The following is a 19,307-nucleotide window of genomic DNA, read 5'->3' as shown; positions in this document are numbered from 1 at the left end:
CGTGCGCCTTGGAAATACTGCCGGCGAGCGCTGTGGGAAACACCGCCCCTTAACTCTGAAGTTCCGCGAGTTTCTCTTTGGTCGCGGGAGGATGATCAACGCCGCCAAGTGGTGAGTTTGGAAGGTTTCAAGGTTCAAATTAAATGAAATTATGTGATGAGGTTTCTAACGGTGCCCGGGAGGGGGCGAGGTAGGCAAAACAGAGACTAGCTCTGCCTTTCGGGGGAGAAAGGAAAACGATTTGTGACCAGCCTAGGCGACATAGGGAGACCCTGCCTCTACAAAAAGTATAAAATTAGCTGGGCGTCGTGGCGCGCGCCTGGGGTCCAAGCTACTCGGGAGGCTGAGGTCGGGGGATCACCAGAGCCCTGGAGGTCGTGGCTGCCTTGAGCCGTGAACGCACCGCCGCACTCCAGCCTGGGCATCAGAGCGAGACTTTGTCTCAAAAAAAAAAAAAAAAAAGAAGAAGAAGAAGAAGAAAATTAAAGAAAAAAAAGAAAAAGAAAACGTTCCAGGCCTGTTAAAGCACTAAGAAAAGCAGAAAAAGAAAGGGGAGCCGGGGAAGGGCTGACAGGCCGTCAAATTTAAGGGAGCACCAGAAAAACTGGCAATCAAATAATATCTTAATGTAATATTTTAAAAGGTAAAAATTAATGCAAGAAATCCGGGAGGAACAAAATAAGAGTCGTGTGTAGCTTAACAACAGGGAATGTTCTGAGGAATGCGTCATCAGGCGATTTCGTTGCTGTGCGGACACCATAGAATGTACTTTCGCGACCTAGATGGTAGAGCCTGCGACACACCTCAGCTGTGTGGTGTGGCCTGTTGCTTCCAGGCTGCAAACCTGACAGCATGGGACTGTACACTGAATACCGCAGACCACTGTAATTCATGGTAAGTATGTGTGTGTCAAACATATGTAAACGTGGAAAAGGTACAGTACAAATACAGTATAAAAGATAAAAATGGTATGCCTGGATGGGGCGCCTACCATGAATGGAGCTTGGAGAATTAGAAGTTGCTGTGGGTGAGTGAGTGAGTGAGTGGTAACCCAACGTGAAGGTCTAGGACATTATTGTACCCCACTAAACACTTCATAAACACTAGACACTTAGGCTACACTCAGTTTATAAAAAATATTTTTCTTCCTTCAATAAACTTTCACTTACTATAACTTTATAAATCTTTCAATATTTTTTACGTTTTAACTCTTTTGTAATAACAATTAGCTTAAAACACACACTGTACCACTATACAAAAATATTTTTCTTACATCCTTATTCTGTAAGCTTTTTTCTACCTTTGCTTTTTTCTTTTTTTTTTTTTAACTTTTTTGCCTTTTTTTAAAAAAACGAAGTCATAAACACACACATTAGCCTAGGCCTACACAGGGTCATTATGATCAGTCTCAGCCTTCCACGTCCACCTCTTGTCCCACTGGAAGGTCTTCAGAAGCAGTGACACACAGTCATCTCCTATAACAATGCCTTCTTCTGGAATCCCTCCTGAAGGACCTGCCTGAGGCTGTTTTACAGTTAACTTTTAAAAAATAAGTTAATAATATAATAAAAAGTATAGTAAACACATAAACCAGTGACATAGTCATTATTAATATCAAGTAACCCATGAGTAATACATTGCATTCTGATGTTTTATTAGGTACAATGTCACTAGACAATAGGAATTTTTCAACTCCATTGTAATGTTATGGGACCACCTTTGTAGATGCACTGTTGTATATGCAGTCTGTCTTTTTCCCAGACATCATTATGAAGTGCATGACTGTATTAAAATTTTAACTGAATACAGGATCTAAGCCAGATTGGAGCCTGAAGCACAAGGAAGAATGTGCACCCCATATATATGTGTGCTTATGTATTTTTAAAAACTGGGGCTAGGAAGGTTAGTGGGGGGCTGGAGGGAGGGTGGGAATTGTTAATGGATACAAAAAATAGAATAAGACCTGCTATTTTCGATGACACAATAGGTTGACTATAGTCAGTAATTACTTAATTGTACATTTTAAAATAAGAGTGTTACTGGATTGTGTGTAACTCAAAGGATAAATGATTAAGAGGATACCCCATCCCCATGATGTACTTATTTCACATTGCATGCCTGTATCAAAATATCTCGTGTACCCCTAAATACTTCCTTTGAACCCACAAAAATTAAAAATGAAAAAGACAAAAACAAAAAAAATTTTAATTAAAAAAATTTTGGCCAGGTCCAGTAGCTCATGTTTGTAATCCCAGCACTTTGGAAGGTTGAGGCAGGTGGATCACTTGAGCCTGGGAGTTCAAGACCAGCTTGGGCAACATGGCAAAACCCTGTCTCTACAAAAAATACAAAAATTTGCCAGGCAGCCGGGCGTGGTGGCTCACGCCTGTAATCCCAGCACTTTGGGAGGCCGAGGCGGGCAGATCACGAGGTCAGGAGATTAAGACCATCCTGGCTAACACAGTGAAACCCTGTCTCTACTAAAGATACAAAAAATTAGCCAGGCGTGGTGGCGGGTGCCTGTAGTCCCAGCTACTCAGGAGGCTTAGGCAGGAGAATGGCGAGAATCCGGGTGGCGGAGCTTGCAGTGAGCTGAGTTGTGCCCCTCTCTCCAGCCTGGGCAATGGTGTGAGACTCCATCTCCAAAAAAAAAAAAAAAAAAATATTAGCCAGGCATAGCGGTATGTGCTTATAGCCCCAGCTACTGTGGAGGCTGAAGTGGGAGGATCACTTGAGCCTGGGAAGGTGAGGTTTCAGTGAGCCATGATCACACCACTACACTCCAGCCTGTGCAACAGAGTGAGACCCTGTCTCAAAAAATATATGTGTGTATATATATCTATATATCAATGAAATATGTGCGTGTTTATATATGTACACACACACATTTTTTGAGACAGGGTATATATATCACACTATATATATGTATATATGTGGATATATATCAATATAAATTTTTAAATTAATTTTTAATTTAAAAAATTTTCGACAGTCCAGTAGCTCATGTTTGTAGTCCCAGCACTTTGGAAGGTTGAGGCGGGGGAATCACTTGAGCCCAGGAGTTCAAGACCAGTTTGGGCAACATGGCAAAACCCTGTCTCTACAAAAAATGCAAAAATTAGCCAGGCAGCTAATTTATGTGTGTATATCGACATATACACACATATATTTCCAGAACATTAAAGTAGTTGAAGCAGTATTGAAAATTTTTAAAGTCAGTATTGTAACAAGAAAAACCCAAAATTGCATTAATAAAAACCTTCCCCCAAACTGAGAGGAAGCCGAGAAACCAAAGATTGACCTGGACAAGTACAGCTTGGCGAGTGGAGGAGTTTATGAGAACTTACATACAAGGCACTCCTGGATGGCAGCAGGATAGCTGTGGAAATCCGCCTGGCCTCCCATCCCTAAGCTACTTGTAAGCTAATTTTCTGGCTTTTAGCCTATTGTGTGTGATGGAACTGTTTTCTTTGGTAGGTTCTCAGATATTCTCTGGGATCTTTAGCCTCTCAGAAACACCTGCTCTTTGGCTGGTCACCATGGCCTTGGCACACGGCCTGGCCTTCAGGATTCAGGCAGTGGACATACACTTTTTAGTAACCCGGGGTGGGTACACTCTTTAGTAACCCGGGGTAGGGGGGTACCCGTTACATTACAGGTGTATTAAAATTCACACTGTTTTAACTTTAAATATTTTATTTATGCCAAGATGGAATGTAATATAACTTTACTTTTAATGGAAGTAAACTGATCAGTAATGTTTTCAAATCTACTTCTTTGCTTATCTTGTTTTGAGAGAATTTCCATACCTTCACAATTTTTCTTGACCAAGTTAACAATCTTAAATAATTTTAATTCAGCTTACTGATCTTGTCTTTATTTAAAATTTTGGTGTTTTATTCATCATGATTTTTTTTTCATTAGTTTTAATATTTTAAGAATATTTCATTAAAGTGTCACAAATCTTGATTGCTGAGTTTCTTGGTGCCCCTTAAATTCTGTCTCATTCATGCTAATCCTGGGCCTAGCGGGAAAAAGAATGTATGGAGCCCCATAAATTACAGAACCCACACCAGTAGGGGCCACCCCTTCCATTCCATCTCCTGGTCCTGGCACTGTCCAGATTGTGGAGAAAGAAGGTACCCACCGTATTGTTCTGACAGGCAAATCACCTCCTCAGGCCTCTACCTAAAACCTTTCATCTTCCCATATTTTGCCATTTAGGGATAAAATCTTAACATAGCTTCCAACGCACACCTTAACTCACTCCTGAAGGTCTTGCTTACCAGTTGGTATATCGTATTTCCAGATGCTTACCTCTATTTTACTAGCACCTTCACAAAGTTGAGCTCCTAAAACATACCACACTATACTGCCTTCAAGCCTTGCACAGGAATCAGTAATCCCACACTCCACCCACTATGTTACTACTGTCAGTGACTTCCAGTGATTTTTCTCTTTAAAAATCCTGCTTCCACTTAAGTCAAATGAAAAACTAAATTCACTCTTTTGCCCAATGTCAATTTCTCCCTTGTTTTAATGGTACCAAGATTCTCCCAGACTTGAACTTTATAATCATCTTCATCTGTCTCTGACCACCTACATCCATTCACCCATATCCAATCACTTGGCCCTAAAACTTCTTTCTTCATGATGCCACTAATATGTCCCTTTCAATTTGCATACTTTGGAGTAAGGAGTGTGGGAGAAGTTATATAAAGAAAAATGCAGAAAGCACCATGCAAATTGAAAAGAGACAACCTTAAGCAAACTCTTACAACTTTCTAAATAATATGTTAGTGGAAAGTCTGGAGTACCCTGAATTCTCAGACAGGAATTGCCAATACACATTCTCCTGAGATTGCTGGCCGGAGAGAGTCACAGTGCTGCTACTTTGTTTTTTCTTTGACAAAGAAAAGTGTGAGAAAATGTACAGTTTTTTAGATGTAAAATGTCATGGAGAAATTAAAGCATTTTCTTCTATTATCAAATGGATCCCTCCTTCCTAACACAAATGCTTCTGTGCTGCCTTGCTCCATCCTCAGGATCTGAAATGCACTCCCCTCACACACTTTCAGAACTTCTCTACTCAAACGTTCCTTCCTTTCTGTTCTCCCGTTTCATTTTCTTTGCACACTCTGTCCATCTTATAACAAATGATCACGAAGGTACCTCATCCCTCCTGTTAACTGTGAGCTCTTAGAGTTCAGGGAACTTGTGAATATCCAGTTCACAGTCTACTTTAAAATGAGGACAGGCTAGTAGGGCCCAGGTCACAGGCCAGGGTATGGAAATAAGAATCCAGAAGGGATGCTCAAATAAGCATTCTTATTTCTGGGAAGAGTCCAGAAGGATGCTTGCAGAGCCATAAAATTTCTTTTTAATCGAGGACTTAGAATAGTGATTCCAATATATTTTTGTATCAGAGATACCCCTTCAGAAACCTAAATTTCACATTTTGATGAGGAAGCCCTGAAACCTCTCCATAGGATACACATACACATACTTTCTGTAGTTCATCCATGGGCCCAGAGACGGCCTTCCCAATGCTGTGAAGTGGTGACAGGTAGCATTATGGCTTTAATCAGTTTTAATGCCTGGCAGTAGTAGACTGACACAGGGCTTTTATCACTTGCAAAGATGAATGAGAAAGAAGTGTGTATCATAAATGCCCAGGGGTACAAAATCCCCTTTGGCCTGACTTATTTCTCCCTGAATTAAAAAGGTTCCAGCTATAGGCATCCATTGGTAGAGACGAAGACTGGCAATGCTTTATCATAAATAGGAAGCCTTGGACAGTTTTGCTGTAAATTATCCATTTTTAAAGAAATTTTAATCAGGTTTTTACTTTGATTTTAAATCAGCTTCTCTAAAACCTCATAATAACTGTTGAAAAATTGCAGCACTTATTACCTACACTGATTACTTGCATATATTTTAGAATGATTTGAAAGCAATTTTAGCAATACTTAGTAGTTATTATGGCTTAATTTAAAAACAACCTGACAATTTTTCTGCAATTCAAGATTGAAAATATGGTTCATCTAGAGATAAAAAGCCTTAGTTGTTCATGCTGAAAGGTTCATATCTTTCAATATTCATCTTTCTACAACCTTGAGTAAATGACCTCTCTAAAGTGGTATGTGTGTCAGAGCTTAGACCAGTGGAGCACAATAGTATTCCTCTAGATCTCAAGATTATCTGTTGGTACCTTAATGTCAGTGTTGACATTTAGAATACATCCATAGAGAAGTAACATATTTTCTAAAGTATTTTAACTTCTTTAATGCTACCAGCCCAATGATGTTAATGAAATAATTGTGATAATTAGTTTCCAAGTTACATAATGATCTCTGTGCAAAAACAAAACTTACTGAGGTAAGGAATAAGCATCAAACTGAAATGAAAGGGATGAAATGCCAAGGCCAGTGAAGACCCAGTCCCTCACACTCAGTAGTATCTATGCAGATAGATACATACTATTTTGGTGACATCCTGCTACTGTAGAGAGAGAGCAAGCGAGAGAGCAAGCCAGAGAGCCAGAGAGCCAGAGAGCGGGCGAGCCAGAAAGTGAGAGAGAGAGCGAGTGGGCGAGCCAGAGAGCGAGAGAGAGCGCGAGCGGGCAAGCCAGAAAGAACAAGAGCGGGCAAGCCAGAACCAGAGCCAGAGCCAGAGAGCCAGAGCGGCCAATAATCTGGCACCAGGTCCATTCAGTTGTGAAGCTAGGCTGAGGAACACAGTAGAGAAGAGGCTGTAGACCCAAATAGTCAGTTGTCAATGCCTGAGAAGACTAGTATAACCAAACAATTCTCATCTATACATTGGATGTACTTAATAATTTACCTGTTTCTAAATCACAAATTGTGGTTGACCTTGTACTATACTACAAGGGACATGGCCTGGTGTGTATGTGTTGTTCAGTGGGAGGTGGCAAGAGATAAACTAACCCCATTTTATAATTTTGAATAGAGCCTAGTAAAGAAAAATGGCAGTGGGCTATAGGAAGACCACCACCACACTTAATTGCATGGAAAGAATTGCTACTCCAAAGCAGAACAAAGAATAGTATTAGGGTTTATTCAATTAAAAAAACTTAATTAGCTTTTAAAAATGAGGGGGAAAGAAGAAAATCAAGCAGCAAAAAAGCCATTATCATCAACAGGTTGCATTCACTAAGATGACACAAACAGCGCTTATCAAATACCTTTATGACCAACAATTTTCTAGCAGAGCCTGACCATTATTAACTGTTGGATCTGTGAAGCTGAGACTTGCCACCAAGACCTGTTACTACTGACCCACTGAATTCTCTTACCCTTTTATTCATAAAATGTTCTCCAACATAAATTTCTTGTTCTTTGTTAGTTACATTTTACAAAGGATATTTTACCTGTAATTAGACTTTGGACAAGATAAAAACCTTTATTTAAAATACAGTATTCTATTCCTTTTAAAATGTGTATAGAAAAAGGATTTAGATAAAAGATGATCTTAAAAAACAGGAAACAAAGCCAAATTCTCATAAAAATCATGAGAAATTGGTAAGACCCGGAATATCAAACCAACCAGAACAGCCAGAAGAGAGGCAGGGCAAATAGATGGAGAACAACCACAGGCATTTCAAGTTTTCCCTGAAGCCCCTCCCCACAGCATTTTTGTTCTGCAAGTTAACAGCCAGCTCAGAGATGTCCAAGTTGCATACAGTCTAACTTTTACCCACCTCACATAATGGTGAAGCCATTTATTTAATAAATACAATATCAGAAAGGGTATACATTAGGAGACCCACTTCCTCAAGAAGCTGGGAATTTTCTCTTAGGAACAGCATCATATAACCTGGGAAGCACTGTGGAAAATCCAGGCACATTTCCTGTAAGCTGTGACTTCAATCTAAACTAAATTCTATTCCTTTCTATGTACAATGAGTCCCTGGGATCCTTCGTGGGGAATCAGCAACAGCAACCTCAGAATCCATAGGCCAAACCAAGGGCTGTTTCCTTTTCTTCCTTCAGTGCAGAGGCTCACGCTCTCCTGCTGTTCATCAAAAGTGTGAGAAGTAAGTAAGTTATTGATCAGTGGCATTAGGAATATAACAATAGAGGAGAAATGGCTTCCAATTACTGTATCTGGGACCACTGCTAATACAAAGCCTTACTAGCTTTAGGATCTTGGCTATAAAATGGTAAATTAGTAGTGGCTTTTGAAATCCTTGGGCATTCAAGTTGGCTAATTTTTTCATTTTATAAGAGGAAGGTTGGGACAGCTGGTATCTATTTCCAGAGGTTCTACAGTAAAAGGTTGGCTGGTGCAAAATGAGTTCTTAAGGGGAAGATTACTCACAGGTAAAGCTTGAAGACCTTGCACTCTTTCCTCCCACCAGGCGTTTTGTGCTTCTTGATCCTGTATGGGTCCCAGAGACCCCAGTGTCATCATGATGGCTATCTCCCTGGGGTGACTGGGCCTGCTGGGCTTCTCTCAGTTCCCTGAAGTGCAAGGGGGAAAAAGCAAAGACTACTTGATCTCCAATCAGAGATATATATGATCAAAACTAATATGTAAATGTTTTTCTTTTTCAGTATTTACAGAAAAAAAGCCTGAGCTATGTACAGAATAGAAAATTCACTTACTATGGTTGTCATAAAAAATGGTTGACACATACATGTCATACAACATGGTAGGTTTAGCTCCCCAGACTCTGCTGATTGGAGTATAAATGATCTTTAAAATGTTTTAAATTAACTGAACAGCTCTTCAGGCTACATATGAAAGGTACCAGGGTCAACAAAACACAACTTCTGAGTCAAATCTGGCCTATAACCTGTACTTATAAAGTCTTATTGGAACATAGCCACTCATTTATATGTTGTCAATGGCTGTTTTTACACTGTAACAGCAGAGTTGAAATCATCACAACAAAAAGCATATGGCCCACAAAACATAAAATATTTACTGTCTAGCCCTTCACGGAACAAGTTTTCCAACACTTGGTCTAGACCAGCAGTCCCCAACCTTTTTGGAATCAGGGACTGATTTCAAGGAAGACAGTTTTTCCGTGGATGGGGAGTCAGGGGAGGAGATGGTTTCAGGATGAAACGGTTCACCTCAGATCATCAGGTATTAGATTCTTGGAAGGAGTGCACAACCTAGATCCCTCACATGCACAGTTCACAATTGGGTTTGTGCTATAAGAATTTAATGCTGCCACTGATCTGATGGGAGGCAGAGCTCAGGCGGTAGTGCCCACTCACCCACTGCTCACCTCCTGCTGTGCAGCCCGGTTCCTAACAGGCCACGGACTGGTACTGGTTCATGGTGCAGGGGTTGGGGACCCCTGGTCTAGAGAGTTTCAAGATGCTGTCTGCCCCATCTCTATGATGGGTGCCCATCACTTGTACTGGCTGATGATAGTCACCTGTGTCTCCATAGCTGACTTTCCAGAAGGTACACACCATACTGTCCTGTATCAGGGCAGTATGTCTACCTGCCCGCCCCTGAAATTTAATGGGTTTCTAAAATAGGTCTTACCCATCTTACCTGCGGTTATCTTATATTAGGCGATCACCAACCAGTTACTAAGATACCCACTATCACTTAGAATCCTAAGTTTTCTTTACTGGTATTTCCTTATATTCCTCACTCTTACTTCCTTTGTTTTCATTAACTGAAAATTTCTCTCTCAAGCAACCTAATCACAGAGCCTCCCAGCCCGATGCTACAAAGAGCCGCGTGCCGCCAGTTTCCTTATGGGCAGGGACCTATGTATTATAATGGTGAATATATTTATACTTGAATCCACAAAGAAGACACAGTAGACTAGTCATACCATTGTGAGTAGTGCTCAGATTCTTTTTTGACCCCCATCATCCAAAAATATACCTTTCCAGTGTGGCAGTTTTGAACTTTTCTAAATTCAGCTGCTGTTGGAGCTCCTCTGTTTTTCCCAGGGAAGGCCGGAGAACTCTATTTCTGGCCAGAGCTGCTGCAGAAGGTCTCTGTTCAGCATCAGGGTGGATCATGTTCTGATTATATAGGACCAAGAGGAAATAAATAGAAGCTTCACTACTGGAAAAATCTTCTCACTGAAGCCACCTTCAACCCAGCTTCTCCTGGTGGATTTTGTAAGACTTTGCTTCTGCTTTGTGCAGCGGGAAGAAATGAAAACTGAGCTCCACCTTGGGCAGGAGGATTGTCCATGTCTGGTAGCACCAGTTGTCCACACCTTTGATTTGTCTTTTTTATTTTTTTTAATTTTTTTGAGATGGAGTCTCGCTCTGTCGCCCAGGCTGGAGTGCAGTGGCCGGATCTCAGCTCACTGTAAGCTCCACCTCACGGGTTTACGCCATTCTCCTGCCTCAGCCTCCCAAGTAGCTGGGACTACAGGCGCCTGCCACCTCGCCCAGCTAGTTCTTTGTATTTTTTAGTAGAGACGGGGTTTCACTGTGTTAGCCAGGATGATCTCGATCTCCTGACCTCGTGATCCGCCCGCCTCAGCCTCCCAAAGTGCTGGGATTACAAGTGTGAGCCACTGCGCCCAGCCTGATTTGTCTTTAATCATATTTTGGAACTGGCTGGCTAACTAGTCTATTGCCTTAGTTTTAAAGTAGAAAAAAACTAAGACCCTTGATAAAAATTATCCAAATTATGGAATGGCCAAGACCAAAACCCAGTTTGCCCAACTCTTATTCCAGTTTACTTTCTACCACATCATGTTGCTTTTTCACTTAATATTAATAACCCAAAATGACAGTATTCCTAAAGCATTTAAGTTAGAAGATGTCTAACCTATCATGATTTGAATATAGTAGAAAATACCTAATTATATACAGCAACTGACACTGTCATATAGTGAAGAAAACACTGAACACAATTCTGAGCCAACTCCACCATTTGTTTTATAAATTTTGCTGAAGCTCCATTTCCCTTACCTGAAATTTGGGATAATTATATTTACCTTCTTGGACTATTTTTAGAATTTAACAAATTAATATATGTATTGTCCAGTACAGGGCCAGCATTTACGTACTGAAATATCAACTAAATGCAAAAGTGGTTTACACATGGAATTAGGTGATTAGACTGAACAAAAGGAAGGAGGAAGAGTTTGCCTCCTTTCAGGAAAGCAAAAGAAGTCAGGAAGAAGGACAGATTTGTAAATACATTTGAAGTTTGCAGGTAAACTGTGAATCTCCCACACCTGTAGTCCAGCTACTCAGGAAGCTGAGGCAGGAGGATTGCTGGAGCCCAGGAGTTCAAGGCTGCAGTAAGCTATGATTGTGCCACTGCACTCCAGTCTAGGTAACAGAGTGAGACCCTGTCCTCTCCCACCCAAAAAAATCTAATCTCCAAGGAAATAGGTATTTCTAAGGCTGTTTTGGGAATCCTAACCAATCCTGTTCCTTAAGACATGATTTAAAGTCATATATATGTTTTTCTTGACATGATTAAGCTTGATAATATAAGCTTTTTGTGTCAATTTCAACATAGTATCTTCCTTTTCTTGTCCCCACACTACTCAGATGTCATTAAGTACAAGTAAAACAGATTTTTGAATTGACATCATGCCTTTTTTCTAATAGCTCAAATAATTGGTATTATCAATTAGCAATAAAGTAGTCTTATACCTTCTTACATATAATATAAATTCATTATTTTAGTACTATCACTGTTATTGCTAACAAAAGTTAAAACCCTGAAGTAGGAGCTAAAGGACCAGATTTGATTGTGGAGTTAGCCCGTAATTCATTGTCACTACAGGTGTCAAGGAGCTGCTCTGAGCCATGGTTTCCTCAACTGCAGGATAAGATGCCACCTGCCTACCTTACAGCATTGTTAGAAAGGGCAAATGAAAAACATGTTTGTAACAGGATTTTTAAACTAAGCATGAAAGATTTTACAATATCCTCTCAGTTTCCTTAAGAAATTCTCCATCCGTCTCACCACCCCCCGATTTTTTTTTTTTTTTTTTTTTTTTTTTCCTGAGACAGTCTTGCTCTGTCGCCCAGGCTGGAATGCAGTGGCACGATCTTGTCTCACTACAAGCTCCAGGTTCAAGTCATTCTCCTGCCTCAGCCACCCGAGTAGCCAGGACTACAGGCACCTGCCACTATGTCCAGCTAATTTTTTGTATTTTTAGTAGAGATGGGGTTTCACCGTGTTAGCCAGGATGGTCTCACCTTCTGACCTCGTGATCCACCTGCCTCGGCCTCCCAAAGTGCTGAGATTACTGGCATGAGCCACTGCGCCCGGCCCTGCCCCTTATTTTTTCTGGACTTCTAGTCACATTCCTTTTTCTGTTAGTGACACTACCAGCATCTCCATTTTTCTTTGCCCAACTACTTGCCATCACATTAAAAAAAAAAAAATAGATATTGCATCTTCTGTTCATCTCGTAAAAGATCACCTTGAGCAGACTGGAAAAGCTTTCTGAGAGCTCCTGAGGAACATCTGGAAAGTTACCCTTGCGGATATGGTGCCATGCAGTACCATTGGTGGGTAATGACTCTGCTCCTGCAGCCACTGCGATTGTTAATCCCAAGGCAAATATGTCTGCTTTGGGAAGGTGCCGGTAATCCTTCAAAACAGAAAACAGGAAGGCCAGTTACTATGCCAAGCAGAGTGAGTCTAGATTAAAATACAACTGGTAGGAAAGGTTCATTCGAGTGCATATAAGGTCTAAACAGATATGATGGTCAAAGGTACATTCACTGTAGTCAGTGAGTTCTAGAGAAGAGAGAACATAAATCTACCTGATTATCACTGCTGTGCCCTGCGGAGTCCAAGGCAGAAACTTCCTGCCATTTTGCTGTCAGGCTCAGAAAGGCTTGCTACATAACTTGGCTGATCACAGGAAGGAAATACTCATTTTCACCTGATTATCACCCAGGAAGAAGTTATATCCTCCCTAGGCCTGACTCAACAGATATTGGAGAAGATGGGCAATGACTAAACGTCATTTCAATAACCGAAACTGGTGGTGCTATCAGAACGATAATGGCATGATAAAGATGGACTGGACCAATATGGGCTTGAGGAAAAGGCTTCCTTCTTAGCAGGCAATCCATGAGGTTAGGAAGTCTAAGAAATATCTGGAAACAGTAAAGGGCATTTAGAAAGAAAAGTCTGAATATTGATTCATCCTTAATTGAGCCAGCTTTCCTCACTTTTTTGGAAGAGTTTCTCTCCTATCTTTGGTCTCCATTCTGAATGAGAAGAGAGGTACTATAATGATAAATATACAGTTTTAATTTTTTGCACTGAGATCCTCCATTTGAGGAGTCAAAGGTTCAATGGATTATAAAATATACTCTATTTCCCTAATCTGTACCTCTTGTAAAATCTCATTAGCCAGGAAGCGACTATCTCCTTCTTCCACTTTGGGTTCGTTTATTGATGTTGCATGGCCCAGGTCACCTAAAAAAAGATAGGAAAAAGGAAAGAATAATAAAAGAGAAAAAAAGAGCTTTAAAAGCATGTCTTAAAACTGGAATAAATTGAGTCATCAGTATAAATTTTATAGGATAATAGTAACTGGTAAGAGTCTAAGGCAGACTAACCAATTTTATATATCACATCAGCAGAGAGAAACCAATCAGCTTCATTTTCAACTTCTTCTATGACTCCAGGGGAGTCACTTTGCATCTTGTGACAAATGAAGATATTACCTGAAAAAAAAAAATCACAGGATAGGTGTAATGATTTCTAAGCTTTTTCATCTCAAAGATTCTTTTCTGTATTTGACAATTCAGCTTCTCTCCTTTCTTCTTTTGTGTGGACATAGCAAGACTACTAAGGTTTCTTTTTTTCCATGAAATCTCACATCACTTCTGAAGAGCTAGTGATTGATCATACCTATTTAAGTTGAACTGACCTCATACATTCTCCATTCTCTGAAGGAGCTGGCATCAGAGTACTATTGTCCCCAAAATAAAAGAATAGTAAGAACTTGTCCTTGGGTTTCACACTAATGAGTGATACTCATTTCTCCTTAATCAGTGCAGAGTTAGAATGAGTATAGCCCTAGTCATAAACACAATCAGAATGTAGCTGATATGCTGTCACTTGCCTTTGTAGTAAATTAAATACCTAATTTTACCTTTTTGGCCTTACTATATGGGTAAGAGTCTTTTTTTTCTCTATGTCCGTTGGGCCTAGGGGAGAATGGTTAAAGCTATTTAACTGATTTTTTTAAGGGACACAAATGGAAGAAAAGGGTTCTTGCCAGTAAACACTGTCTTTGACACTTGGTAGACAGACAGACCTAGATTTTGATGATAGAGTAGAAAGAACAAAATATGGTAGAAGTGGCAGAAGGGAATCACACTGACTAGGTTTGATGTCCAGGTGTACCATGCCAGAGTTGTGGATGTACTTAAGTCCAAGGGAAATCTGTAGAAGGATGTCCTTGAGTTTTGGCTCTTTGAAATGATTGCCAGACTTAGTGTTTTCAGATATAGCAGCTTGCAAACTCCCACCTGGGAAAGAACAACGGAGAATAGCCCCACAATTCGAGTCTTATGGATGAAAGCACAGTAAATACAATTGGCCTCCCATATCCTCAGGGGATTAGTTCCAGGACCTCCTGCAGATACCAAAGCCCCAAATGCCCAAGTGCCTTGTATAAAATGGCATAGTACTATAATGAATACATTCCTCATGAATGGCTTCAGTCCAACAAATAGATTAATTCAGTGTAAGTGCAAAGCGTAATATCTGCCCCATCTATACCACAGACATGTTGGAAAGGAGAATTACAGGGCTTTCAAAGAGGAAAAGAAAATGCTAGTATCTCAGGTATCCAGTATATGGCCCCATTGATTCAAGCATGTACCAGCTAACATTTTAAAAGTTTTACCTAATTATTAACTAGAAGATCAATCAGGCATAGTCATATAGCTACTATTGGTGTCAATGATTAGCTCCATGTCAGTGTCGGGCTAGTAGTTATAGGCCATCAGTTATTTTAATTTAATTGAGTGTAAGTCTAATTTCGTTAGAAATAGATCATAAAATAAGAATATTTAATAACTGCCAACCCAAGGAAAATATAAAAGCTGCATATACACCTAAATCTTATTTTAGCCACAGTATTGGTACATGAACTGTACTCGATTTATTGTTGTTATCAATTAAATAAAAGGCCTGGATTCATATAACTATCTGATCTTGATTCTAAGGTATTAGAATGCTTCTGATCACTTTTTTTTTTTTTTTTTTTTTTTTTTGTTTGAGACAGAGTTTCACTCTGTCACCCAGGCTGGAGTGCAATGGCATGGTCTTGGCTCACTGCAACCTCCACCTCCCGGGTTCGAGCAATTCTCCTGCCTCAGCCTCCCCAGTAGCTGGGACTAAAGGTGCATGCCACCACACCCAGCTAATTTTTGTATTTTTAGTAGAGACGGGGTTTCACTATATTTGGCCAGGCTGGTCTCTAACTCCTGACCTCATGATCTGCCCACCTCAACCTCCAAAACTGCTGGGATTACAGGCGTGAGCCATTGTGCCCGGCCTCTGAACACAATTAGTGTTCATTGGCAGGTTCTTCAAATTATAGAGACCTAGCTCTAACTGGCAGTTACAAAGACCATAGCTCCACTCATTGAGCTCTGAGATAGTCATGGAATTTGAGGGAATTCATATTTAAATGCATTCTGTGTAAAATTGAATTTAAAGAATTATTTTAGCATGACATGTAAGTTCAGAAAGGAGAAAAATTCAGCTCCTTTCAGAAACACAAGGAGGGCTACCATAAAGTTTTTTATTCTTTTGAGAGTCTTCTTAGAATTTATATGCTATATGTGACTTATTAATTAGAAAGAATAAGTAAGGAAAGAGAGCGTTTGGGAGCTTGTTAAAAATGAAGTCACTCGGCTAGGTGCGGTGGCTCACACCTGTAATCCCAGCACTTTGGGAGGCTGAAGCAGGTGGATCACCTGAGGTTGGGAGTTCAAGACCAGCCTGACCAACATGGAGAAACCCCATCTCTACTAAAAAAAAAAAAAAATACAAAAAATTAGCCAGGCGTAGTGGCGGGTGTCTGTAATCCCAGCTACTCAGGAGACTGAGGCAGGAGAATCACTTGAACCCGGGAGGTGGAGGTTGCGGTGAGCCGAGATCGCACCATTGCACTCCAGCCTAGGCAACGAGCAAAACTCCATCTCAAAAAAAAAAAAAAAAAAAAAAAAAAAAGAAGTCCCTCCAAGACAAAGTTTTTAGGTGAGGTCGTGAGGTACTGCCAACAAGGAGGAAGGCTGCAGCCACCAAAGCTCTGATTCTCTACCAGCCTGAATGTTGCTTAAGGGGAGGGAGCACATCTAACTCATCTTCACTTGCCCAAGGTCTAACATGGAATAAATATTTTCGGAAATGAATGATTATCCTGACAACAGAAGGAAAAGAAAGAATAAGTCGAGGACCCCTTTAAGAGGTATAGAAGCTCTGTGCTTCCAAGCAAGACTATAATATATAGTACAGACTTTTTAGGTATGTCTGCTATCTGTGGCATAAACTATGAGGAGGAGGGAAAGTTTATTTCTGAAGGCTTATAAAGTTCATCTCCCTCTTCGTAGATATTCGTCTATATACTACTTACCACTGCAGTATTCATTCTGAATGATCATGTGGTCATCTTCTGCCCATGAGGAATAGTAACGTACCACATGGGGGTGATGCCCAAGCACTGCATGCGCATAAACTTCATGCAAAGCCAAATTCCTATGAGACAGAAAAGCATTGAGGAATAAAGACACCAATCCACATAAGGTACACAAAAATGTTTCTTAAAAATATGAGGCTTTATTAGCAATGGCAGAAAATTTATTGAGAGCGCACTGCTTGCTTACTATTTTATCTCACTGAATCTTAATAATCATTTGGTAATATACAGTGGAAAGGATGAAGGCTCTCGAAAGTAAGTGGCCCAAAATCGAACTGGTAATTAGTAGACTTAAGAGCAGAACCTTGGTCAGCCTGGTGCCAAAGTCCATTGTGTTTTGATTTTAACATGGCATATGTAAAGAGGAGCTTTAAGTGGTTATGCCTCAGTGGCAGATGCGCGTCAGGTCTTCATTTCATCCTGTCACAATCAAAACATTTTAATGGGCTTAACGAGAAGGCCACTGTACACCAGATTGTGGATATTGTAATGGGCCTTCGATTCATCTCTATAAAGGCTAGGCAGTCATTAGAGTCAGTGTTAACCTCAGCCAATATGACATACTCACAGAAATAGCCTTGGGGAGAGATATTCCTTATGGAATAGAAAATCCCAACACAAATTAAGCAAAATAGAGTACTTGACAAATCTCATAAAAATGAGGAACTAGCCAGGTGTGGTGGCACATGCCTGTAGTCCCAGCTACTTGGGAGACTAAGGCAGGAGAATCACTTGAACCTGGGAGGCAAAGGTTACAGTGAGCCACAATGGTGCCACTGCATTCCAGCCTGGGCAGCAGAGCTAGATTCCATCTCAAACCTGTAATTCTAGATTCTGCGTGTTAAGTATATCCTCACAGTTCATAAAAAGCATTGGCTGAATCTGAAAATATGTATTTTCCTTGTGATTAAGGAAAAACTTTTGAACAGTTCTGGGAATCAAACTTATTTTCCCTTGCATGTAGTCTCTGAAACTTTACTATTGAATTCATTGTTAACATAAAGTAAAGATAAACCAGTGAGTTTATAATAACTTTCTATTTGGTAATATTTCTGATAAATGAAACAGACACCAGAGGCCAATTCCACAAATCTATTCTTTTTTTTTTTTTTTTTTTTTTTTAAAGTCAGAAAGACCAGCAGTGGAAAGTAAAAGCCACAAGAACAAAAACAAAAAAAACAAAAAAACACAAACACATGATGATCAGCCAGGTGCTCAGGCCTGTAATCCCAGCACTTTGGGAGGCCAAGGCGGGCAGATCACGAGATCAAGAGATCGAGACCATCCTGGCCAACATGGTGAAACCCCATCTCTACTAAAAATACAAAAATTAGCCAGGTGTGGTGGTGCATGCCTGTAGTCCCAGCTACTCAGGAGGCTGAAGCAGGAGAATTGCTTGATCCCGGGAGGTGGAGATTGCTGTGAGCCAAGATCTCACCACTGCACTCTAGCCTGGTGACAGACCGAGACTCCATCACAGAAAAAAATAAATAAATACAAATTAAAAAATAAAGAAAAACATCATGATCTAAAATGATCATGGTATATTTTAGGAAGTAACATCTCTGAGCTGGAAAACTCAGAAAGGTTATGAATATGAGACAACATGTAATGTGGGGTGATTTTAAAATACAAATGATTTTTAACAACATCGATGCTATAAATTCAAAATAATTTGACAAGAAACAGCTCTCCAAATCTAAGTTTATACTTTTAGTGCATTTCAAAAGGTACTCACTCATTTGATAATTCTGCAAAAGTTTTCATAGAGCGCTTTATTGCATAAACACATCCATCCAGCCTCTTAATGCACTTGTAGACTGTACCAAATTCACCAACACCAATTTTTTCCACCTCCAAGAATTCTTTTTCGTAGCGGGAAGCCATGTTGGTTTCTCTTAAAACACATCTCTAAAGTATTTTAATAAAAAGGAAATTAGAGTAATTCTAACATGTTGTAAGCAATAAAATTAAACAATATTACAGTCCTAAATTGCTCCAAGTTTTCAAAAACACTTTTGAGGTGATTGCAATGAATTCTACCTGTGTCAATATTCATGGTAGCAAGAATCTCCCCAATTGCTGACTATCTTCTTTGTTCTCTTTGTAACCTTCTGTACAACCCTATACTGACAATTCTCACTTATTTTTCAATATTCTTTTCTCTATCTGGGCATACTGTTCTTTTCTACATGTTCCTAAGGGGACACAACTTCTCACACCCAGAGCTCCTGTCCTTAGTTCAAAGAATAGCTGGGACCTGGGTGGAGCAAATTAAAAGAAATGAAAGACCTCCCTTCTTTACGTGTCTCAAAGTCGGAATGCTAATGTTTCCATCTCAAGCTGAATAAGCATACTTGTTTTCTGTTTCTTTTCCCAAAAAACCAGCCTGGAGAAATGATCTTGTCAAAATCGTCAAACTTTGACAATTTTGGTTAGTTCAGACTATGTGTTCAGGTCTAGCAACCACTCTCACTACTGGCCAACTAGCAACATCACTCATTGCCCAGCTAGCAAATAACCCCAGGTCAATCTGAACTCCTTTCATTCCATCTGTGAGATGAAGATCATGGCAACTACTCTTCAGGGTTCTTTTAAATATTACATGATCATATACAGTATTACATATAGTACACATAACACGTACCTTAGGATA

General features: G+C 40.0%; 2 protein-coding genes across 2 annotated transcripts in view; one reads left to right on the top strand and one right to left on the bottom strand.

Annotated features, from left to right (window-relative positions):
- The first annotated feature begins 202 nt into the window (after positions 1 to 202).
- The window catches only part of DENND11 (DENN domain containing 11), an 88,546-nt gene continuing 69,441 nt past the window's right edge, over positions 203 to 19,307 (top strand). Inside the window, exon 1 of the mRNA XM_037991178.2 lies at positions 203 to 894. The gene's annotated coding sequence lies outside the window, so the exon portion shown is untranslated. The remainder of the gene's footprint in view (positions 895 to 19,307) is intronic.
- WEE2 (WEE2 oocyte meiosis inhibiting kinase) overlaps positions 7,059 to 19,307 on the bottom strand; it is a 34,874-nt gene continuing 22,625 nt past the window's right edge. The window contains exons 5-13 of the mRNA XM_007983178.3: positions 18,390 to 18,562; positions 16,589 to 16,710; positions 14,325 to 14,471; positions 13,554 to 13,661; positions 13,325 to 13,410; positions 12,401 to 12,571; positions 9,877 to 10,019; positions 8,341 to 8,483; positions 7,059 to 8,034 (exon numbers count right to left, since the gene is read on the bottom strand). Coding sequence (XP_007981369.3) covers positions 8,009 to 8,034; positions 8,341 to 8,483; positions 9,877 to 10,019; positions 12,401 to 12,571; positions 13,325 to 13,410; positions 13,554 to 13,661; positions 14,325 to 14,471; positions 16,589 to 16,710; positions 18,390 to 18,562 — 1,119 coding nt within the window. The 3' untranslated portion in view covers positions 7,059 to 8,008. The remainder of the gene's footprint in view (positions 8,035 to 8,340; positions 8,484 to 9,876; positions 10,020 to 12,400; positions 12,572 to 13,324; positions 13,411 to 13,553; positions 13,662 to 14,324; positions 14,472 to 16,588; positions 16,711 to 18,389; positions 18,563 to 19,307) is intronic.

The sequence above is a fragment of the Chlorocebus sabaeus genome, chromosome 21 (assembly GCF_047675955.1).
Source record: "Chlorocebus sabaeus isolate Y175 chromosome 21, mChlSab1.0.hap1, whole genome shotgun sequence".
Classification (NCBI taxonomy): domain Eukaryota; kingdom Metazoa; phylum Chordata; class Mammalia; order Primates; family Cercopithecidae; genus Chlorocebus; species Chlorocebus sabaeus.
This window is presented reverse-complemented; position numbering and strand designations above follow the sequence as displayed.